Source organism: Chrysemys picta, chromosome 7 (assembly GCF_011386835.1).
Source record: "Chrysemys picta bellii isolate R12L10 chromosome 7, ASM1138683v2, whole genome shotgun sequence".
NCBI lineage: Eukaryota > Metazoa > Chordata > Testudines > Emydidae > Chrysemys > Chrysemys picta.
This window is the reverse complement of record NC_088797.1, coordinates 33,960,781-33,985,616: the sequence shown is the minus strand read 5'-3', so window position 1 is coordinate 33,985,616 and position 24,836 is coordinate 33,960,781. Positions and strand designations below refer to the sequence as shown.

Below are 24,836 nucleotides of genomic sequence, written 5' to 3'. Positions count from 1 at the left end.
AATCCAATGATGTGGATTGATTGATGTCTTTGGCTGAGGTGTCAAAACTGACGATTGAGAAGGGTTGGGTAGTCCTTGTTTCTGTTGCTTGCCCCTTCTCCTGAAGGTCTTCTGAGGCTTTGGAAAGGTTGACTGCTGATGGGACTGGAATGACTTGGATCTTTGGGCAGATTGAGTCCTACTAAATCATCTTTTTGTTGCAGGCATGTAGATTCCGAGTGACTGCAGCGTAGCCCTGGACTTCTTGAGGGCATGGAGACAGCAGTCTGTATGCTCACAGAAGAGCCTGGGTCCTTCAAAGGGGAGAGCCTCAACTTGGACTGTACTTCTCTCAGAAAACCCAAGGACTGGAACCAAGATGCTCTTCTCATGACCACTGCTGTGGTCCATGGATATGGAGGTTGTGTTGGTGGCATTTAAAGCAGCTTGGATGGAGGTTTTTGTGACCAACTGTCCCTCCACAATGATGGACTGAAACTGGTTTCTCTGGTCTTGTGGCAAATGTAGAAATAAAGGGTGTACATTTTGAATATGTGGCAAAGTTGTACTTTGTTCAAAGTTGTACATCCACCACTAAGGAGTTAGGGCTAGGGTGGGAAAAAGACAGTTACCTTTTCCGTAACTGATGTTCTTTGAGATGTGTTGCTCATGTCCATTCCATAGTAGGTGTGCGTGCTTGCCACGTGCACCAGTGCTGGAGGTTTTTCCCTTAGCAGTACCAGTAGGGGAGCGCCCCTAGCGACCCCTGGAGTGGTGCCACCATGGTGCGGTATAAGAGGTGCTGCATGCTACCCCCAGCCCCAGTTCCTTCTTGCTGGACAACTCCAACAGTAGGGAAGGAAGGCAGGATGTGGAATGGACATGAGCAACACATCTCGAAGAACACCAGTTACGGAAAAGGTAACTGTCTTTTCTTCTTCGAGTGATTGCTCATGTGCATTCCACAGTAGGTGATTCCCAAGATATAACTGTTGGAGGCTGGGTAGGAGTTCACAGACACTCGGGACGGAGCACTGCCCTAACGAACCCACCGTCCTCCCTGGTTTCAGAGATGATCACATAATGTGAGGTGAACGTGTGTACCGACGACCATGTTGCAGCTCTACAAATGTCCTGAATAGGGACGTGCGCTAGAAAGGTGGCCGAAGAGGCTTGTGCCCTTGTCGAGTGCACTCTTACAGTTGGTGGCGGGGGAACTCCCGCCAGGTCGTAACAAGTACGGATACATGAAGTAATCCAGCTGGAGAGCCACTGAGTGGAGATCGGCCAACCCTTCATTCGTTTGGCCGTGGCAATAAACAGCTGTGTAGACTTCCTGAATGCTTTTGTCCGTTCCAGGTAAAAAGCCAGAGCCCCTCTCACATCTAGCATGTGAAGATGGTGCTCCTCACTAGACGCGTGAGGCTTGGGACAGAGTACCAGAAGGAAAATGTCCTGGCTCATATGATAGGCTGAGACCACCTTGGGGAGGAACGAAGGGCATGGGCAGAGCTAGACCTTATCTTTATGAAACACCGTATACAGGGGCAGGGCTGGATTAACTTTTTGTGGGCCTGGCGCCAAACATATTTGTGGGCCTCCCTGGGGAATGAAGAGGACAGGGGCAAGAGCACAGCGGACAGGGTGGATTTGATTTAAATCATGATTTAAATCACTAGTTAGGAAGACTCGATTTAATCATGGGTTTCTACATAAAAGTCCATTCTTGTTGGTTGTTATAACCTTAAAACATATTCTTCACAACTCAGAGATAGATTTAGGTTTCATTTAATAATATATGGAGATATCTTATCTCCTAGAACTGGAAGGGACCTCATTTTTAGAAGGTACACACTATACATTTTTAAACCGTGATTTATTTTGAAAACTTTTCAGATGAGTTTTACAGCTATATCAGAAAATGAATGATTGTTTGGTTATTTCATTTACCAAAGATAATTGAAGCAGATATTTATGAAGTCATTGGGAGGTGAACTATCTCCAATTCAAGAGGTTAATCATTTATATTTGGAGGATTTTCTTGCCAGGCTGTATGAGGAGGAGAACATCACCAGACAGACATTTAAATTGTTTTATTTAACTAAAACAATAATGTTAAGTATTCTGGATTTTTTTCCTTCAACAGCAAACATAATATTTTAACAAAAAAGCATATGTCCCTCGCTTCTCACATTTATCTCCTGACTTCTTCTCCTTGTCCAGATCTCTTCTGCCCCCAACAATCTTCTATTTATTGAACTTTTTGAAACTTTTCACTTTTAAAGAGAGGTAAGGGGTTGACCCTGTGTACACAAATTTACAGAGGGACAATACAGTTGAGGTCTGTTATTTCTCACCTCTATACATTATTTATTTATTTTAAAACATTTTTGCTGTTAACAAGCATGTTACCTCCGGAGACACAAATCCATAGTTTGAGAACTGCAAAACTAAGCATCTCTGATGGTATCTTCTAGACTGAGCACTGAGTCCCATTGGGTAGATAGAAAAATTAACCTAAATAATCTATACAGAAGTCTGTGGAACCCCATAAGATTGGTTCCCTATGCCTGTAGAACTGATGAATGAAATTGTTTTTAATTGTTCACTTTATTAATGTAACTTCATAAGTAAAGTTTTATGAATGAAACAACATTCATTCATAAAACCGGTTACCCCAATAACTGGCTAATTGACAATTAAGATGCTTGTTAAGAGCCATAACTGTTCAGACAGTTGCCCTTGTAAGTTTCACTGTCAATCCAATTCCTGCTTAAATCACTGAAACTTGCACTGCTTCAGTATTGTAACTTCTGTTCATTGTTTGCCATATTGTAATTCAAACTCCATTTTACAATGCTTACTCCATTTTGTAAAAGCTTGCTGCTGCAACCTTATTAGTTTAGTTTAGATGTGTGAATGAGGTATGTATGGATGATGGAATCAACCTCCAGCACCAGCCTGTCCCGATGAAACAGAGTTCAAACACCAACGGCTGAAGATGCAGACAAGAGCCCTAACAAAGTAAGAAGAGTCCACCCTAAGAAGAAAAGAACAAAAGTACAACAGAAGGAAGATCAAAGCCAGGTCCGAGGCTGAAAGTCATGTCTGCAATTGATGGGTAATCAATCACCCCGAACCTAGAGGCAGCGTGACACAGCAAGACCTATAGACTCTGGATTCAAACTAAAGCCTACAAAAAGGATGGGTGAGATGGAAGACTTGGAAGGGTAACGTTCTGCTGCCAACATGGAAGGGCAGACCCAGCCCTTTCTTGTGCCCGGCTTTCCTGGCCAGTTAGCTGCCACAAGTTACGATCCCAAGCTGCGAACTCAAGCCACGAACTCAAGCTATGTTCAGGACTGGTAACTATACAGCAGCTGCAGAACATCTGGTGTGTGCGTGTGTGTGTGTGTATGCATGTGTGTGTATATATATATATATATATATAAGTATTAAGGTATTAGCTAGTGGTTATAGATCAGATTATCATAATAAACATGGCATCTTTGCCTTGCCCCCTGAAATGATCCTGTATAGTTTTGTCTGCATAACAAGCCATGAACTATTAGAACTCATTTACAAAACTTTTTTTAAACATTACATGAAAAATATTGTCTCATACTATAGAATCAGAATTTATAATCCCTATTCCATGATATAATGTAGTTTTAATTAAGATATCTTTAGATTGGATTTTTGAGGGGAAAAACTATTTAAATTTAAAAAATCTGATTTTTTTTAAAGTAATTGATTTTTATCCCCCCCTGACAGCTGGGCACGGTGGGGGGGAAGGATTGGTTCCCAGCTGGAGCGAGGCAGGGGCGAGGGGCAGGATGAAGTTTAACAAAGACAAATGCAAAGTGCTCCACTTAGGAAGAAAAAATCAGTTTCACACTTACAGAATGGGAAGAGACTGTCTAGGAAGGAGTACGGCAGAAAGGGATCTAGGGGTTATAGTGGACCACAAGCTAAATAGGAGTCAAAAATGTGATGCTGTTGCAAAAAAAGTAAACATGATTCTGGGATGTATTAACAGGTGTGTTGTGAGCAAGACACGAGAAGTCATTCTTCCGCTCTACTCTGCTCTGGTTAGGCCTCAGCTGGAGTATTGTGTCCAGTTCTGGGCACCACATTTCAAGAAAGATGTGGAGAAATTGGAAAGGATCCAGAGAAGAGCAACAAGAATGATTAAAGGTCTTGAGAACATGACCTATGAAGGAAGGCTGAAAGAATTGGGTTTGTTTAGTTTGGAAAAGAGAAGACTGAGAGGGGACATGATAGCAGTTTTCAGGTATCTAAAAGGGTGTCATAAGGAGGAGGAAGAAAACTTGTTCACCTTAGCCTCTAAGGATAGAACAAGAAGCAACGGGCTTAAACTGCAGCAAGGGAGGTCTAGGTTGGACATTAGGAAAAAGTTCCTAACTGTCAGGGTAGTTAAACACTGGAATAAATTGTCTAGGGAGGTTGTGGAATCTCCATCTCTGGAGATATTTAAGAGTAGGTTAGATAAATGTCTATCAGGGATGGTCTGGACAGTATTTGGTCCTGCCATGCGGGCAGGGGACTGGACTCGATGACCTCTCGAGGTCCCTTCCAGTCCTAGAATCTATGAATCTATGAATTCCCTTTGATGGGATGTAGTACTTTTTGTCAGATCTCTTACAAATGGTGGAATTGTGGCTGGTGTTTGCCCCAGTGTACGTGCAGGGGATAGTAATGCCTCATTACAAGTAAGGCAAACTTCCCTTGAGGATTAATATTCAAGATGTCTACCAAAAAATGTTGTGACTCTTGGACTTCCTTTAGTGGGATTTGGAGTCTGCCAGCCTCTTCATGAGGTCCTGGAATGTTTTAAAAGCATCAACATAGGTGGGCAGTGGTGGCATTACTACCTCATCTGGAGATGAAGAGGACTTGACTGAAGGAGGCAAGACCTCCTCAGTTTGAGGTTCTGGCTCCTGCTCTGTATCATTCAGTACTGAAGAAGAGCATGGTACTGGGGGATGGACAACTGTTGGTCGTGGATGGGACAGTACCGGAGGCCTGTAATCTCTTCTTGGCATTCTATAAAACTGGTCACCAAACTGGCTTCAAGGATCCCAGTAATCACATTGGGGGGGATAGGGAAAGGGTCCCCAACAATCATTCTCCCTGAGTCTGCAGTGCCTGTCAGATTCTCTAGGATCTTTCTCAATAGAGGGATTCCTGGGAGCTGGATGGCACAGTACCAGGATTCCCGTACTGAGACCTCAAAGTCTGATAATTCATCTCTTGAGATGGTGCCTCAGGCATAATGACCAGTGCTGACTGCTGAAGACTTGGGCGGGTTTCATCCTGCAGGTGTCTAAGCAGCACCAGTGAGGGGGCTCTGATAGCACTCCGTAGTAATGGAGATTCAGGCTAATCCGAAATGATGAGATCTTCAGATGATAGAAACCTAGAAGGAACCAGAGGGCTGTACTAGCCTATACTCGAGGCTTGAGTCAGTACTGGAGGTGAAATTGTGGACCAGTGAGATGGAGACTGCTGCGGTACCAAGGTGAATGCAAGGTCCTGTCTTACTTCAGAGCTTGAGTAAGAAGCCAGTACCGAGGGATGTATAGTAGCCCTCTGTGTATCATGGTGCCATGTAGGATCAGGCAGTGCTGCTGCGGTAGGTTGTCCGGTAGAGTGCTTATCCAGACAAGGCTTCTTACACAGTACCAACACCTCGGTACCTCACTCAACTGGAGCATCTACGGTACCCTTTAAGGGATGTGAGATCTCCCAAGAGTGGGTCTTATGGGGTGACCTATCCTTTTTCTTCATTTCTCTGATTGGGAAAGTGTGCTTCTTCCTCTCTGAGGTTTTTGTGTCTGTGGTCACAGATGAAGCTGGACTAGTGACCAGAGTGGTGTGCAATGTTGAGGCTGATGTACGGTGGAGGAAGTGGACCCCTCCAGAGCTAGGCCATGTTCCCTTAAGAGGTGTTTTAGTTTAGCCTCCCTATCTTTTTTTTGCTCTGCCCTTAAATCCCAGACAGACCTTACACTATGAGGGGATATGGGAGTCCCCCAAACACCATAGGCAACTCAAGTGTCCGTCACTGTTGGGGGAAAAAACTTGTAGCAGGTCTGTCAGGGCTTAAACCCTGGGGTCTTAGGCATAACAAATTGTGCTCCAGCACAAGCAAAGGTTCCAGAAGAAGGAGGCAGAAAACCCCCTCCACAAAAAAAGAACAGTAAATAACTATGAAACAAAAATAAAGAAAGACTTTCATGAGATGAAACAAAAGTGGGAAACTAACAGCAAAGACTCTGTCTTGAGCGGCCAGCAGTTGAGGAGGGCCTGAGCCCACGACCACTCATTCAAAGCATGAGGGTGTTCTGCACAGGGGCAGGCCCGCGAGCACTACTTTGCAGTCTCCAATCAAGAGCACACAGGCACAAACATCCTATGGTGGAGCTCCCACGGGACATATGCTCAAAGAAGAACCCAGGAGTCCTGCACCACTGTCATGTCCCTTGACCACAAAGCCATTCACCCTCCCTCCTTCTAATACAAGAGTGTCAGCTCTTTGAGGCAAGGGACCAACTTTGTTCCATTTTTGTACAGTGCCTAGCACAGAGGTGTCCTAGTGCATATCGGGGCTCCTAGGCCTTACTGCCATCCAACAATAAAGAACAAGAACCCCATTGAATGGATGGTCTTTATTTGGCTTTGTTTGCATGGGGGAGCACAGCAGTTCTCATACCTTTGGCTAAGGGCATCTCCATTTCAGGACGTCCATTCAGAAAGGTTGGAAATCTCTTGCAGCCACAAGTGGTCGCCCTGTGGGACAAATACAGACAGGCCTTGGTCTGTGACTAGACAGGAGCAGAGAAGCCTCCCCACTGGCGAGGGAGGTTACAGCAGCACCTGGAGCCCATGTCCTCCCATGCCAGGTACTGCTCACACATCTAGGCCAAACTCTTCCAAAGCAGAGTGACATCAGGTGCCTCATTTTTTTGAGCATCCAACTAGAGATGCTGTAAGGACCCTGATTTCCAGACAGTGCTTGGCCATCACCCTCAAATTCAGGCCCCTCATGTTGGGCTACCAAGAGAACGGCACCACAAAGACTGGTGCCTTTTTCAAACAGTAAATGGAAGTCTCCACCCCAAAGAACTTCCAGTCTTTCCCTTGGGCTAAACAGGGCCCCATTTGGCCAAGATACTAAGTGTATGTGATTCCCACAGATCTCAGTGGGCTCCTGGAATCCTGGCTCCCACCCTCCCCACTCTAACCATTAGACCTCACTCCCCTCCCAGAGCTGGGACTAGAACCCAGGAGTCCTGATTCCCAGTCCCTGCACATGTACTCTAACCCACTAGGCCCCCCTCCACTGTGCTCTCTGAGCTCCAGACTCCCAGCCCACCTTGCTGTCCTCTGAAAACCAAACCCAGACATTTGCAAAGTCTAGAAGGATTTTTGAAAATAAATCCCCATAGCCATGTTTACGTATTACTCCTGATTGATAATCCTTAGCCCTTCTATCTAAGCCTCTCAAAATGCTTTCCAAACATTCATACCTGTAGCCACAGCTCCCTCTGGTAGTTGGATTAGTGTTATCCCCATTTTGCAGACAGGGAAAGTGAGGTAGAGAGGGAAGGCACATTAGAACTCAGCACCAATTGCTTCTGAAGCCCATGCGCCTTCCTCCAGGCCACACCACTCCTCAATACTGGAGAACATGGCCTTGTGGGTGCCATCCAGTTTGGCCCTTCCCTTTTACTCAAACTGAGTTTGATTTCTGGAGAGCTTCTTCCCTGACCAACCTGCCACAGATTCTCACTGCTTCTGGCTCCGTCCTCTGATACAGCTGTAAAGCCTTCCTCTCTTTCACTTAGGAACATGCTGGCATCTGTTCCTTTCTTGGGACTCCATAGGCAAAAACTCAGCTGGCTGCCAAAGTCTGTCATGAGATTGTCTGTCCTCTCCTGCAAGCCACCCCGTGGCTCTTGCTCCAGAGCCTCACCTGCATTGTTCTCTATGGTTGCTGTCTTCCTCCTCTTAGTTTCACTAATTTCTCCCCACAAGTCAACTCTGTCCAGCAGAGAGGCTGTAAACATAAAATGAACATGATGCTCTCGGGATAACTGTCATACTGTTCTATCGCTGGGAAATGCTGCAGAGCTAGTTACCCAGTGTCTGATACCATACTGTAGGCGAATGGGACCTCTTTGCCAGGCTTGGCAAAGGCCGCATGTAATCCTAGGGGGCTCATGAATCTGGTAGACACAGACTGAGCAGAGCCAGCAGCTGGAAGGCTGAATAAATTCACACTAGGAATAAGCGAAAATTTTTAGCCAGGAGGGAGATTCCCTATCGGGGCAGCTCCCCCTGGTTGGGATTCTCCATCCCTTAGCAGCTTTACATCCAGCCAGATGACTCCCTGAATTATATGTTCTAGCTCCACCACTGGATCGATGCTGAATGCAGGAATCACTGGGTGAGGTTCTCTGGCTTGTTTGATACAGGGGGTCATGCCTGATGATCAAAATGGTCACTGGTCATGAAATCTATGGACGAATGGTGGGCAAAATCCACTGTGAGCGTGTGTAAATGCAGACAAGAGCAGACCATTCAATCAACTCCAGTGCTGTGGTAAGGGAAATAGAAACTGCACAGGAAAATGATCTCAGAGCCATCGTGGGGCTGCTCAGTGGGGAAGGGAAGGTGAGGGGGTTAGAGAAAGGAATAAGATATTAAGGGATGTTAAGGGTAAAGACAACCCAGCCCAGGGAGCAGGGCACAGGACTCTTGGGCTCTATTCCCAGCTCTGCCACTGGCCTGCGGCATGACCTTGGGCAAGTCCCTTCCCCTCTCGGTGCCTCTGTTTCCCAGAATGTCTATTCTGATTGTCTCTCACTGTGGGTCTACGCAATGCTTAGTCTGATGTGAGTCTGATCTCAGTTGGGGAGGGTCTGTGCAATAGGGGCCCTAATTCAGTCATGCAAAGAATAACAGGTGATATGATTGTGGTTGTTCTATGAACTGCTGGCCTGTTCATCTACTTTCCTAGTACAAAGGTGGCTGGATCCAAGCCCCAGTGTGATCACCGGAAAGAGCATTTGTGGGGCGTCTGGGTGGCCATCACCTAGAGGAGCTCTGTGTGTGTGTGCAAAGGGAATGTGCGTCCTCTGGACATTTTCTTACCCGGCTCTGAATCGACAGAATTGATGCTGTCAGATGCCTCTTCCTGTGATAGCTTCTGGCTAGCTGTTGGTAAGTCACATGCAGCAAGCCAGGCTGGGTTGACATCCTCAGGTACCTGCTGTTGAAAGTTACCCTCATTAAGTCTGATGAGCAGGGAACAGTTCTGCCAACCTGGCTATACTGGAGAACTGGGTAGGGGAGGCTGAACTGATGCAAAAGCAGCCATGCAGAACTGACTGCACTGCTCCCCACAGCCAAGTACGGTGCTCTCTGCAGCATGCCTAGCAGTACAAGTGCATTTTGGGTAGCTATCCCACAGAGTGGTTGCAGATGTGTATTCTGCTCAGGTCAGTGTGTGCCCAGTGCACCAAAGCCAGAGAACTTTATCTAACAGTACACTTGGGGCAGCGCTTGCACCACCTGACCCCTTAGCCTCTCCCCTGGATATTTAAGGGCTTCACTACACCCTTCCCTAGTTCCTTCTCACCTTCCATGGCTTAAGTCAGAGTGCTCAGAGTGGTTTTCCCCTCAGGCTTTATTCCACAGCGCTGTGATTTTTCTGTATATAGTTGTTAGTTGTGGCTAGCTTAGCAGTACCCTTAAGTTTAGTTTATTATTAATAGTAGATAAGATTTTGAACACTCTTTCCACGTTTCAGGGGCCAGAGAGGAGGTTCCCCTTCGGAACTGGAGAAAGGGATTCTACTCACCGTACTTCCTGCTCCCCAAGTCCAAGGGAGGAGAGTGCGATCTATCCTCAGTCTGCGTCTCAACAAGTACATCAATTATATGAGATTCCACACGGTCATGCTAACTACTATTCTCCCCAGTTTGAATCACAATGACTGGCTTGCTGCCCTCAATCTTCAGGACGCTTACTTCCTTGTAGGGATTTTCCCAAGCCACAGTAAGTTTCTGAGATTTGTAATGACATATCAGCATTATCAGTACACCGGGCTTCTCTTTGACTTGTCCTTAGCTCCCTGGGCTTTTACCAAACGCCTGTCTATAGTAAAAGCATATCTCAGAAAAGAGGAATGAGAGGGTTACTCACATTGTGCAGTAATTGAGGTTTTTCGAGATGAGTATCTCTGTGGGTGCTCCACTTCAGGTGTCGGTGCATCCCGGCGCCAGCTGATGGGAGATTTTCGGTAGCAATGCCTGGTCAGGATGTGCATGCGCAGTAGCTGTCTCGCAGTGCCATTAGCGCTTCATCTAGCATGTACATGGCCTGACCCCTACAGTTCCTTTTCTACCATGTATCAGGGGGTAGCCATGTTAGTCTGTATCTACAAAAACAACAAGGAGTCTGGTGGCACCTTAAAGACTAACAGATTTATTTGGGCATAAGTTTTCGTGGGTAAAAACCTCACTTCTTCAGATGCATCTTGTTGTTTTTCTACCACGGAGTCTTTAATGCGAACTCCGAAATAGAGGGGAGGAAGGTGGGTAGTGGAACACCCACAGGGGGACACATCTCGAAGAACCTCAGTTACTGCACGAGGTGAGTAACCCTCTCTTCTTCTTTGCGTGCTTTCCCTGTGGATGCTCCACTTCAGGTGACTGTAAAGCAGTGCCCTACTGTGGATGGATGGGCTGCGGTGTTCAATGCATCGTTGACACTAGCACCATTCGGCCTAGTATTGCATCTGAGCCTGAGCTTTGCATTATTGCGTAGAGATTAATGAATGTGTGTTCGGATGCCCAAGTGGTGGCTCGACATATCTCTGTGAGTGGTACCTTATTCAAAAAGGCTGTTGAGGTTGATATTGATCTCGTCAAATGGGCTCTGATCCCCGTTGGGGGCTCCCTTTTTTGCTGTTGATAGCATAGGTGGATGCAATTGGAGATCCATTTTGAAAGTCTTTGTTTTAATATTGCAGATCCCTTTAATAGTTCAGTTGTGGAGATGAACAGTCTCGGTGATTTTTGGAATGGTTTCATTCTATCTAGGTAAAATGCTAATGCAAGTCTAACATCTAGAGAGTGTAGGATTGTCTCTTGTGTAGTCCCATGCGGGTTAGGGTAAAACGTAGGTAAGCGAATAGGTTGGTTGAGATGAAAGGATGATGATATCTTGGGGACAAATTTTGGGTGTGATAGTAGTGTCACTTTGTCTTTGAAGAATACGGTAGATGGAGTGTGGGCCATGAGAGCCCCTATTTCACTTATTCTTTGCGCAAAAGTAATTGTGACCAGGAAGGCTACCTTCATTGAGAGGTGTAGTAGAGAACAAGTCATGAGTGGTTCGAATGGTGTTTTGGTAAGGCCTCTAAGGCCCAGGTTTAGATCCCATGCTGGTGTGGGGTTGAGTATTTCTGGGTTATACCTGTGAGGAAATGCTTTGTGATTGGGTGTGTGAATATTGAGACACCATTGATCTTATGATGGAAAGCAATTATGGCTGCTAGGTGTACTTTAACTGTACTTATGGTAAGTCCTGACTGTTTCAGTTCTAATATGTACTCCAAGATCAAATGAAGTGGTGCTGTAAGTGCAGTAATGCATTTGTTTCTGCGCCACATGGACAACCTCTTCCATTTCTGTAGGTATGTTGCACAAGTGGATGTCTTTCTTCTGTTTAGTAATACCTGTTTAACCTGTTCCAAGCAGGTTAATTCTTTGTGTTGGAGCCACGGAGGAGCCATGCCTTCAGGTGAAGTTTCTCCAGGTCCGGATGGAGGACTCGACCTTCATCTTGTGAGAGAAGATCCCATTGCAGCGGGAGAGTATATGTTGCGCAGATCGCCATGCATCCCAGGTATGGGAACCATGTCTGTCTGGGCCATGTCGGGACTATAAGTGTGACCTTGGCTTCGTCGTTTCATATCTTATGTATTACCCTGGAGATTAACTGTGTCAGTGGGAATGCTACAGGAGAGGTGTGTTTCATCTGATGAGGAAGACATCCCTTAGGAATTGTGTTCCCAGTCCTGCTAGTGAGCAAAACCTGGGCCATTTGTTGTTTCATGCTGTTGCGAATAGGTCAATGTGTAGGAACCCCTACATGTGGAATATGTGTTGTGTTATGTTGTTGTTCAGTTCCCATTCATGTTCTTGGGGAAACTGTCTGCTTAATGTGTCCGCTGTCATGTTCTGCTGATTCAGGAGGTCTGATGCTGTAATGGTGATATTGTGTTTTATGCAACAGTTCCATAGTTTTATGGCTTCTGTGCATAGGGAGCGAGATCGTGCTCCGCCCTGTCGGTTTATGTAGAACATACATGCAATGTTGTCCATCATGACTCTTATTGTTTTGGTCCGTATTATTGGGAGGAAATGGTTGCATGCATTGCGAACCGCGCATAATTCAAGCAGGTTGATGTGTAAATGTGTCGCTGCGGGAGACCACTTCTCTTGGATTGTATGTTGGTCAATATTAGTTTGGATCTTACCCAAAATACCACGCTGCCAGCCAGTCCTTTAGTGGCTAAAACTAAACGTTTATTATAAAGAAAAAAGAAAGGAAAAGAAGGAGTTTTTAAATGGTAACACAATCAGATACATACAGAGACTTCAAAGTCCACATATCAGGTTCTGAGCAGTATTGGTGAATTTGCTGGCTTGAAAGTCCCTCTGGAACACATCCACAGCTTGGATGGGTCATTCAGTCCTTTGTTCAGAGCTTAAATTTGTAGAGAAATTACTCCAGAGGTGGGAAGCAGGATTGAAGACAAGATGGAGATGATGCAGTTGTCTTTTATATCCTTTGCCATGTGTTTAGTATTTCCTTTGTCCCAAACACAAACTCATAGCACAGGGCATGGAAAAACCTTGGAGTCCCCTGTCCATAGGCATGCCCCTACAAGTCCTGCTGACTCATAAGGTGTAGCCCCTGGCTTCTTTCAATGGGTTGTTTCTACAGCTCATGACCCTTGATGGGCCATCGAACAGGCTAGGCACTGTTGATGCTAATCTGTCTGGGGGTGTCACCCAGAAACACAGCACAAGTTTTGAAATACAGATATACCATTGTGCCATTCTATACCTTGGGGGAGCATACTGTAACCCCCATATTCCTCATTTTCATATAATCATGATCTTACATATAAAGCATGCCTTGTAAGGTATCGGGGAAAGGTTATGATCTGCTGAAAGTCATTTCTCTATCCATATTTGCGTATCATTAATGCATATGAAGTTATGAGAATTGTGTTGTATGGTGGTCACTAAAGCATGCTGTAAGTTGGGGACTCAACCAGATATTAGCTCCCCAGAGGCAACAGCAAGGAAAGTAACCAACGCCCAGGTGGGGTGTCAAACAACCCATCAACACCATTGTCCAGCAAGGGAGCTACAATGCAATAACTCACCTGAATGAGGCCACAACAGGGGAATTTCTCAACCTTGCTTGGGGAGACTCAGCAATGCCCTCCAGACATGCCTAAACTTTTGCTCCCCAAGCAAATGGACTGAGAGTATAAAACAGACAGAGTGGACACATACTGGGCCCTTCTCCTGCCCCTACCTATGCTGCAAGCAACCAAGACACTGAGAAGAAGACAAGACTACTTAATCTAGTTGCTGCCCAGTCTAATAAGGTTGAGAGTTTAGACTGCATGCTTATCTTTTCTTTTCTTTTGGTAACCACTCTGACTTGTTATGCTTTGACTTTTAATCACTTAAAATCTATCTTTATAGTTAATACATTTGTTTGTTTATTCTACCTGAAGCGGTGCGTTTGATTGGAAGTGTGTCAGAGGCTCCCCTTGGGACAACAAGCCTGGTACATATCAATTTCTTTGTTAAATTGACGAACTCATATAAGCTTGCGGCGTCCAGCAGGCAGAACTGGACACTGCAAGAGGGAGGTTCCTAGGGTTGTGTCTGGGATCGGAGATATTGGCTAGTGTAATTCGCTTGCAAATAGCTGGGAGCAGCTTACATGCCAGAGGCTGTGCATGAACAACCCAGGAGTGGGGGTTCTCACAGCAGAGCAGGGTAAGGCTGGTTCCTAGAGTCAATGATTGGAGTGACCGGTCCAGATAACACCAGAGGGGAACGTCACAACCATACACATCTATAACTCACAATACAAAGTGATACAAACATATAAACAAGATGATCATACTTGGCAAATCATAACATTTTCACAGATACCTTACATGGCATCTCTGGTCAGATTCCTTGCAATACTTTATACAGTGTCACAGATGCATTGATGGAACTAGCAGAAACAGTGTGGCAAACACCCTCCACCATCCCTCCAACTTGCAAACATGCAGACAGAAAGTATTATGTACCAAATAAAGGCATGGACTTCCTCTTCTCGCACCCCCAGCCCAACTCCTTAGTGGTGGATGGGGCCAACCAATGGGGTGAACAACTGCAATCCTGATCCACACCCCAAGACAAGGATTGGAAGAGATTAAATCTATTTGGGTGGAAAGTCTACTCTTCGGCAAGTCTGCAATTCCGCACAGCCAACTACACAGTGTTACTAGCAACATACGACCATGATAATTACGCTAAACTGAACGAGTTCCTCGATGAAATCTCAGAGGACAAGAAGTAACAATTCCAAGCCATCATTAACAAGGGACAGCTTGTAGCCAGAACAGCACCCAAAGCATCCCTCAATGTTGCGGACACAGCCGCATGCACAAAAGCAACAGCAATAGTAATGTGCAGAACTTCATGGCTATATTCTTTGGGAATCCTGAGGGAACTTCAAACTAAGGTAGAAGACCTCCCCTTTGATAGGGATAAACTGTTCTCCGCCAAGACAGATGAACTCCTACATTCCATGAAGGACTCATGAGCGACACTAAGAACACTCAGCATTTACACAACCCCAAAGAGAAGGAGGAGATACCAGCCATACTCCCGCAACAGAGACAATACATTGCAACAACAACAACAGAGACAATTCGACAACCAGAGACAAAGACACTGGCCACAGAGACGTCATCTTTCCCAGTCTCAGTCTGCAGCATCCCAAGCATCATCAGCCAAGATGCAATTTTGAAACATTGGTCAAGGGTCTGACTGACTTCCCCCGACAACCAGCGCCAAAACAACCCAGACCTTTGGTCATTGGCTATGACCGTTTTATCATATGTGGGCCTCCATCACCACAGACCACTGGGTATTAGAGATTATCCGCACAGGTTATACCATCCCTTTTATCTCCATTCCACCTACCCATCCCCCTTCCCTGTCCCTCTTCAGGTACCCTTCTCATGAGCACCTTCTACGACAAGAAGTTAATCATCTTCTACAACTAGGTGCTGTGGAACAAGTTCCAACACAACACAAGGGAAAGGGAATTTATTCCCACTGTTTCCTGACTCAAAACAAAAACCGTGGATGGAGACCCATATTAGATCTTAGACAACTCAACAAGTTTGTGCATACCCACAGATGGTCACACTAAACTCAATTATCCCAGCGCTGGAAAAGGAGGACTGGTTCTCAGCCTTCGACTTACAAGAGTACTTTCATATTACCATCCATCCCGCACGCAGACGGTTCCTACAATTCACAATAGGGAAAGACCACTTCCAATACAGAATGCTACCCTCTGGACTTTTGACAGCCCTTAGAGTTTTTACCAAAACAGTAGTAGTGGTGCATTTGTGCGGACAGGGAATATTGATCTTCCAATACCTAGACAACTGCCTACTGAAAGGACCTACTCAAACAGAAACAGTAAATATTACCCAGAGGACTGTCATCCTCTTTCACACCCTAAGGTTATAAAGAACAGGGCAGCCAATCGGGAACACTCCAGAACAGCAGCCAGAAGAAGCACTGTGCCAGAAAAAAATCGCCCCAAAAAAACAGGCCTAAGCTGGACCCAGTACTACGGCTGCCCAAAACTGCATGGGGCTGTGAGTACTGGGGCTTGTGACTCTGCATTAAAAACAAAAAGGAAGGTTGCTAAATAGTTAAGTAAAAAGGTGGTCGCTCTGTGTGGCTTTGCAGAGAGCGGCAAAAGAGGGCACTAAAGGGGTTTGTTGAAAAAAAGTTCACTGGCGCCAAAAACAACCAGAAGCACCTAAAACTCACCACTGAACTAAAACTTTGCTCAGAACTCAGTTTGTAGACCCATTGCTCAGTGTCTGCCCTTCCAAACTGTGCTACCACTGGGCCCATGGGGCCTTGGTTTAAATGAAACCCTGTTCTACTGCTCCCCCTATATTTCCCCTTGTTGTATTTCTCCTCTCATCCCTCTGTAAATAAATATTTCCCTTTGTTATATCCATTGTACTTTTCCTGTGGGTGGGTGTGTTCACTCTGGGGGGGTTTGGAACGAGTGCCCGTGGGGTAAAAAAAATGTCTCCTGCTGCATTCCTGGGCGCGCCTTCTCTTGGCCAGAGCTGCCTGCAGAGCAGACTCCATCTTGGCCACGAGGGCGCTAAAGATACCTAAGAGACTGAAATCTACTCTAAAACCAGTACAACAATTGGACTTCATTGGAGCACACCTAGACTCCGTAGAGGCCAAAGCATCATTACCAATGACCAGATTTGTGCACTCACCACTCTCATATCAGTGATCACAAATAGCCCATGGGTATATGCACACACCTGCCTTCAACTACTGGGACATATGGTGGCCACCACCTTCGTAGTAAAACATGCTCGCTTACACATGTGCTGCCTACAGGGAGGGCTGAGCTCGGTATACATACAATGAAATCACAGCCTGAACAAAAGGGACCAAGCAATATTAATCAGATTCCTCAGTGATGTTTTGATATTGGACATTTGCAGGCAGGGCTGGCTCCACGCACCAGCCAAGCAAGCTGGTGCTTGGGGCGGGAGCTTATAGGAGGCGGCATTCCGCCCAATCCTAGGGCGGCACGGACGCTTTTTTTTTTTTGTTCCGCTCCGGCCGCCCTGTAGGGGGCAGTGGCGTGGAGGACGGGAGCGCCCTGCAGCAACCCTGGCAGGGCAGCCCGCGTCCTTCCCTCCCAGCTGACCGGAGTGGTGTGGAACCCTCCCGGCAGGGGGCACGGCGGGATGGCTGCGTGGCAGCACCCCACTGAAGCCCTGGCCACCCCCCTTCTCTCTCTCCCCCCCGCTTCCTCCCCCTCCCCCTCCCCCCGCTAGCCAGGGCAGATCTGCAGGGCAAGGAGTCCCCCTGCACCCTGGCTCCAGCCATGCCCCAGGTTTTTTTTTTTGCTTTGCTGTTCTGGCCGCCGCGTTTTTTTTTTTTTTTTTGCTTGGGGCGGTCAGAAAACCAGAGCCGGCCCTGTTTGCAGGGCAGTTCCTTAGTCTACCATACATACTTTTACCAAGCATTATGCTTTTAGGGCTGCATCTAGATCAGATGCAAATGTTGGGAAGGCAAGTACTGCAGTCATTCTTTAAGTAGACTCTGAGCCCTGCCCCCTAACTTGGCTTGTGAGTCCCCTGAGTGAAATACACATCTGCACCTGCTCAAAGAAGAGTGGTTACCTACCTGGACTGTAACTATTGTTCTTCGAGATGTGGGTGAAAAGGTGTCTTCCATGACCCACCCTCTGTCTCCTCTGCACTGCAGTGTTACCATTTAATGTTCGGTGTGCAGAAACCGAGGGGGGTTGGAGCCCTTAAACAGCCTGGGGAAGGACCAAGGGGACGTAGGACACGAGCACCACCCCTATGGTTATTGCTAGGGAAAGTTCTCTGGCTTCTGAGTGCTGGGTGCACACATACCTGAGTGGAGTACAGGTCTACACCCATATCTTGCAGAACAACAGTTACAATACAAGAGAGTAACTGCTTTTTTCCCAGCAGCAGGTGATAGCAGGATGAAGATATTTTTCTAATATAAGACTGAAGGGCATTGAAAACCAGGCTGGACAAGGCCCTGGGGGATAATTTACAGGGGGGTAATCCTACCCTGGGTCCCAGAGAGGGATGGGGTAGATGGGATCTGATGTGGAGTGTCTCCATTTCTGATGGAACAATCCACAGGGAATAGTCTGTAGGGACTCCGGCCACATGGGATTCAGTAGAAGCTTTCCATCTCTACTATCTCTGATGACTAAAAGGTGCTCACATACCATGGTCATGAGCATGGAGTTGGTGGGTGGGTGGATATGTATGGTGACAGACAAAAACAGATCAGCATACAAGGCCTCAAAGAGGGAGCCACAGGGTGAAACTGACTTACTTTTGTGATGCTGCATGTGCCATTGGGCATCAGTCGCTTCCGAGTGACATTTTCAAAGGCTGTTTGAATGGCTGCCATTAGCTCTGGGGTATCTGAAACCTGCACACGTTAATAGAATCCAGTCACCCGGGGAAAGGTGCTTTGGATTCTTGAGACCTCTTATTTGAAAAGTTCTCATGCCTCCATGGATTGCAAGAGGCCTTAAGCTACACTTACCCTTACAAGCACTACAATAGCACTTCATCTAATAATGAGGTTTTCATCCCTCTGCTGAGGGGGAGCAGAATTCGGGGGGGGGGGGGGAGGAGCAATGGAGCCCCAAGAGTTGCCTCCAAATCCAGAGAACAGAGCAGACAGCAAACTCTGTGCCACCTGCCATGACTCTCTCCAAGAACCGTGGCATCACAACACTAATATCACAGCATTTCTTCAAATACTAAAAACTTGCTCACAGGCGACAAAAACAACTTGGACGACTGTGTGACAGCACCATCTGGTGATTCCTCTCATGACATTATTAATATTATAGTAGCCCTGGAAGGCTACCACTTTCATCAGCATCCAATTCTGTTGGGGGCTGCACAGACTCCAACTGAGATCAGGGTATCATTATGCCAGATGCTGCACAGACCCTGACCAAGATTGGGGCCCTGTCTTGCCAGGAGCTGCCCTGACCCCAAGTGAGACTGGGGCCCCCATTGTGTAAGGCCCTGCACAGATGCATAGTGAGATAGAGTGCCTCCCCTGAAGAGCTCACAATCTAAATAGACAAAAGGTGGTAGGGGCAACTGAGGCCCCAGGAGGGGAAGGGACTTGCCCAAGATCACCCAGCAGGTCAGTGGCTGAGCCATAAATAGACCCCAGTAGCCCTGAGTTCCAGCTGAATCAGCACAGCTAGTCATTGGACCATGCTGCTTCTCATGGAGAATTATAACAGTATCCTAAAAAATCCACCACATACAATAGTTACCTGCAAACTCTGCAGACATTCCCGTCTGAACTGGCTGTTAGTGCTGCTGGACACCACGCTGGAAATGGCACCTAGGATGACGGGCCGGGACAGCTTCAACCTCTGCTGGTTCTGGGAAGGGCCAAGAACATTTTACTGCACATTTCCATTCCCATCGACACCCCTCCACCTGGCCACCCTGGGACGGATCAGAAAACCCAGGCAAATCCTGCGTTGGGGAAGCTTAGGGGGCAGAATGGGATGTGGTCCTACTGGAATTAGCTCAGCACTTAGGGGGATCATCCCGACACCTAGGAAAAGCACCCTGCCATCTAGCAGGTTTATGTCTCTTTCAGATGGTGTCATCCGCAGCAGTACAGCATCGCCTAGCACAGCCCTAGAGAACTGGGTTGGGACTAATCCCAAGAGGACAGCACCCCCTACGGAGGGCCTGGCACTGTTCCATGGAGCATAGCATGCCCTAATGCCACACTGGGCTCAGTACTGACTCCAAAGGGAGGGCTCCCCCACCCTTCTCTCTGAAGCACAGTGCCCGCAGCAGCTCACTGACTCAGAAGAGGGAGCAGCTCCTGCTGAATCACCCACACCACTTCTTGTGGAACTTGAAGTTTTGCACAAACATTTCCAATCCATGTCCTTCCAAATCCCACGCTGCTGAGCTGGCAAATTACCCGAGAGCACAGTTCACAGAAGTCTGGCTGCAGGATATGTGGTGAAGCCAACTAGACCCAGTAATAAAACAATGAGAACACAAAGAGCAGGCAAGAGCCAAACTCACCCCGATACGACAGCAGGCTCAGAGAGAATGGAGAGAGGAGCCCAGATAGAAGAGCTGACCCTGTGATCTCAGATCCATGGGTTCTGTGCTACCTAATACACATACCAGTACAAGCTCCTACCTTCCCTCTCTTGCAGTGCTCCTGTAGCATTGCATCAATGACAGCCTGGACTCCACGCTTCACTGCCTCCTGGCTGCACAGGAGAATCTGGTCCATATGGGATGCAATCATGCGCCGGGTCCCTGAGTCACAACAGTTCGGGGTTCGTTTACATTGGGTTTGGTTTGCTTAGGGAAGAGTCATTTTTAGGCAATGATGATCCAAGGAGTCAAAAAACAGGTCAAATCCCAAAGGCAAATCAGTTATTATTTATGTTGCAGGGTTGCCCCGAGGATCCAAACAAGACCAGGACCCCAGTGTGCCAGGTACTGCACAGATCCTGAGTGAGAGCAGGGCCCTGTCCTTCCAGGTGCTGCACAAACCCTGCAACAGCAACAGGGCTCTCTCATGTTCCCAGGAGCATAGTGCCCCGTAGCACTGCACTGGGGTCTGTACAGCACCCAGCATGCTGGGGACCCCCACCTCCTTTGGAGCTGGTGCAGTGCCTGCCACGCAAGGAACCCTCATCTCGGTGGGGTCTGTGCAGCACCCGGCACGCTGGGACACTGATCTCAGTCGGGGTCTGTGCAGCTCTTGGCACAATAGGGGCCCTGATCTTGGTTGGGGGCTCTAGGAACTAATCATATACAACACTGCAGTTTTTGTTTCCAGCCTCTAGGGGAAGACAAGCCCAATATTTGGGCTGGGATGTTACCCTAGAAAACAGTCAAGCGATTTTATACATACAGAAATCATAAAATGGCTTATCTTGAAACTGGTCTGAGTAGTGGAGAAAGAGGAAGAGCAACAGAGTCTGCTCCCAAGTGTCTGGATCATCTTCTTGGCTTCCACCGTCCCAGTGAAGTTTATATCTGACATCTGGGTTCACTTGATCTGGGGGGCAATGGAACATCAAGCAGCATTTTTAAATAGAGACACAGCCAGTGCTGCCATCTTTGATCAAGCAAACGGCTTCATGATGTGAGTGTAGTGCTGCCAGGACGGCGCTCAGCACCCACAACTTCTCACAGCTCAGATCCCACTTAGGCTGCACTGTGGTAGCAGGGCCACCCAGAGGATTCTGGGGGCCTGGGGCAAAGCAATTTCAGGGGCCCCTTCCATAAAAAAAAGTTGCAATACGTAGAATACTATATTCTCGTGGGGGCCCCTGTGGGGCCCAGGACAAATTGCCCCACTTGCCCCCCCCTCTGGGCGGCCCTGTGTGGTAGTGCCAATGGGCCAGCACCCCATTCTTCTGGGCACCGTCCAAACGTAACAAAGAGACTGTTCCCTGACTCAAAGAGCTTGCAGTCAACAGCCAGGTCTACACCGAGCCTTTCTCCTGCTATAAGCAATGCCGGGGGTGATTTTTTTAACTGATCTAGTTATACTGGGACAGCGCCTAGTGTGGATGCAGTTATACCAGGATAAAGGTGCCTTATCCTGGTACAGCTTAGGGAATAGCTATACTGGCCAAAAGCACAATAATCCCAGTATAATTGTGTCTACACTAGGGGGATGCAACACTTGAACTACCCAGGCACAGCACAACTTGGGTGAGCAGATAAAGCCTTGATGTTAGATCATAGCCACCGGCAGAATTAAACCAAGAGACAGGGAGAGCAAAGGGAACCAATGAACTGCTTGCAATCTGCATACTCAGCAGCACTCCCAGCTCACCAACTGCACAGCCCCTGGGGAACATTTTGCAGTGCACAGCAAATGGGGGCTAACAAGGGTGGAAGGACAGCAAGGTGGCTTTGAGGATGTTCACAGGCAGCTCCCGCCATGCATGAAGGGGCAGCATGGGGGAAAGCGCCAAGGTGCATGCTGGGAAATGTTTCAAATGGGCGATGGAGAATGGCATGGTTTGCTCAGTATTTTAGAGGAGGGGCATTCAGGAAAATCTCGCCCTCATTTAGGTACCTAAAAGAACTTTGTGATCCTGCTGCCACAGCGTGCTTCTCAGTGCCACAAAATGGCATGATGGAGAAAGAAGGGGCTCTAATAATGGCCACTGGTTATTACTGCTATTTAATAGCATGATAGTGCTACCTAGAGGCACCATTCAAGATCCAGGCCCAATCGTGCCGGTGTTTCAGAGACTCAGATTGCGGCCCCTGCCATGCCAGGCCCTGCACAGACACACAAGAGAGCGTCCATGCCCCCAAAAGGGGGAGGGGAAACAAAGCCACCAGGAGGAAAGGAACTTGTCCAAGGTCAGCAGCAGGAGACAGACTAGAAGCCAGGAGTCCTGACTCCCATTCCTGTGCCTGCCTGTCTAGGCCCCCCACTTCACTCCACAGCCCTGCCCCGAGGGTATGTCTGCCACAAAAAAAGCCAGTCTCGGAGCCCAGGTCAACTGACTCGAGTTTGAGGCAAGGGGCCAAAACTAGTGCAGACCAGGGGTTCTCAAACTTCATTGCACCGTGACCCTCTTCTGATAACAAAGTTACTACATGACCCCAGGTGGGGGCGGAGCCCAAACCCCGCTGCCCCGAGTTGGGGAAGAGGAGGCCAGAGCCCGAGCCTCGCTGCCCAGGGTGGGGGTGGAGCTCAGGCTTCAGCTTCTGCCGGGGTTCCAGCAAGTTTAATGCTGGCCCTGGTGACCCCATTAAAATGGAGTCGGGACCCACTTTGGGGTCCCGACCCACAGTTTGAGAACCGCTGGTGTAGACAATTGGGCTCGGGTTGGAGCCCAGGCTCTGACACCCACCCCCATCGCCAGGTTTCACAGCCTGATCTCCAGCCCAAGCCTGAACACCTGCACTGCTATATTTAGCCCCGTAGTGTGAGCCCCGCAAGCCCCAGTCAGTTGACCCAGGCTCTGAGACTTGGTGCCACAGGGTTTTTTTGCGGTGTAGACGTACCTTCCCTCTCTTCTCTGTCTTTACCACTGACCACCCTGCCAAATTAACACAACAGGATTGGAGTGAGGTGGGTCAGATTTTGCCACCAAATCGCCAGTTCAAGTTTGAGTGCATCTTTTGTGACAAGTCAGTGGATTTTCAGATGCTTGCGCTGTTGGCAACAGACAAATTCTGATTTGTCTTGAGATCTGAGCCAACCAATATGGGAAGCTCTAACTATGCATCTGTGCAGCACCCAGCACAATTGAGGCTCAATCTCAGATGGGATCTGTGCAGCACCCAGGACAACAGGGCCCCGATCTCGGCTGGGGACTGTAGAGCACTCAGCACGGTGGGGCCCTGATCTTGGTTAGGGATCTTTAGATTCTGAGAAGGCTGTGAGCTCTACACAATCGCCTTTGAGAATGACAGCACCTTCTTCCTGCCCTGGATCTGAGTCCAGTGTCGCACTATAGCTGTACTTCTCCCATTCTGCTAAGTTCGATGGGTCATTGAAGAACAAAGATGATTTCCCCTTTGCATAGAATGATATGGGCAAACCCGCGGGGTCGTAGAAAAATATGTATTGCTGGCTAAGGAAGAAACCACTGTGAGACTTAAAGGCAAAGAAATCTGAGTGCAACCAACACCTTTCCCTCTCCTGCAGTTATGCCGGAGGCTCGCCCTTGTAAACACATGATCTTTCAGTCCTAGTGTTCTTACATGCGACAAGGTACAGCAATTTCCAGGAGCAGTGTGATTTTGGAGACCTCTGGCTCTTTACATTGTAGTGAATGTTAAGGCCCAAAGAACCATTCTTACATCTTTATCTGTCCTGATCCACAGCACAGGAGAGTTTCACTCAGCACACTTTCTCTGTGGCAGCTTTTTCAGGGTGGCCTAACCCTGAAGGGTGCTGGATCCACACCTCAGTGCCTCTGAGGATTAATGAGAGCCCCACAAGAGCTGAAATTGACTCCTCCGTTTGTTGTGACCAGTGAAAATTGCAATAGGATGAGATGGCTTGTGAGCCTATCTGAGAGGAAGAACACTGCAGTGGAGAGGGTGCTAAAATGAGACTCAGGAAACCCAGGTTCAAGTCCTTGCTCTGCCACAGATTCACTGGGTGACCTTGACAAGTCACTTAGCCTCTCTGTGCCTTAGTTCTCCAGCTGTACCAGGGGAATAATAGCACTGCCCTGCCTCCTGGGGGATTGGGAGGATAAGTACAGTAAAGAGTACCAGGTGCTCAGACACTACAGTGGTGGGGGCCAGATAAGCATTTTGGACAAATACAAAGGCCCGATGCTCAGCACACAATTGTGGGCTAAACTGCTCTCTGCTATGGTGGCTCCTGATGAAGCGACTCCTGTGTTTCGAGCATCCCTCTCAGGTGCAATTCACCTCTGTGCAGCTGGCCCATGGCCCCTTGAAGCCCTGGTCAGCCCCATATGGAAATATTTCTTCTGGTAAAGGATATGGAGACAGCAGCAATCTTAGCAGGCTGATTGGGATACAACTTCAGGCAGGGGCACAGCGCGGCAGCTGGCGTGACTTCCAGCTCCCCAGTGAAGCCAGTTTCAGCCACTTCATGGGGAATCAGGAGGCTGACAGCCCTGCCCAGCACAGGGTGGATTTTGTCACAGAGGAAGTTTGCGCCACGGGACACCAAGCTGTCCACAACCCTATGTGGGACAGAAATAAACAAAAGGAAATAAGAACAGAGGCATTGTTGCAACAGATCAGATCGATGACCCATCTACTCTGGTATCTGGTCTCTAGCCCTCACCAGACCAGGAGCAATGATCTAGCTGTTACTACTTATTTTACACTAGCACCTGTAGTGCCAAGTGCTGTGCAATTTCCTATACCAAGA

The 24,836-nt window shown here is 47.7% G+C and overlaps 1 protein-coding gene across 1 annotated transcript; it reads right to left on the bottom strand.

Moving 5' to 3' along the window:
* Window positions 1-1,752: 1,752 nt before the first annotated feature.
* TOP6BL (TOP6B like initiator of meiotic double strand breaks) lies at window positions 1,753-23,608 on the bottom strand. The gene is made up of 8 exons (XM_042849646.2): window positions 23,396-23,608; window positions 20,859-21,005; window positions 20,133-20,254; window positions 19,234-19,344; window positions 18,264-18,362; window positions 9,160-9,277; window positions 7,779-8,062; window positions 1,753-6,792 (listed from the first exon to the last, which is right to left on the bottom strand). The coding sequence occupies exons 3-8, from the start codon at window positions 20,241-20,243 to the stop codon at window positions 6,739-6,741; spliced, it is 777 nt and encodes a 258-aa protein (XP_042705580.2). The 5' UTR covers window positions 20,244-20,254; window positions 20,859-21,005; window positions 23,396-23,608; the 3' UTR covers window positions 1,753-6,738.
* Between the last annotated feature and the right edge of the window lie 1,228 nt (window positions 23,609-24,836).

Bases quoted from the DNA above. Each gene is read 5' to 3' on its own strand.
- TOP6BL (XM_042849646.2), bottom strand. From the start codon at position 20,243: ATGATTGCATCCCATATGGACCAGATTCTCCTGTGCAGCCAGGAGGCA. The intron at 18,363-19,233 runs GTAACTATTGTA...TAACGTGTGCAG, and splicing joins AATGTCTGCAGAGTTTGCAG to GTTTCAGATACCCCAGAGCT. The intron at 8,063-9,159 runs GTAAGAAAATGT...TTATGTTTACAG, and splicing joins TTCTGTCGATTCAGAGCCGG to CCTCTCTGCTGGACAGAGTT.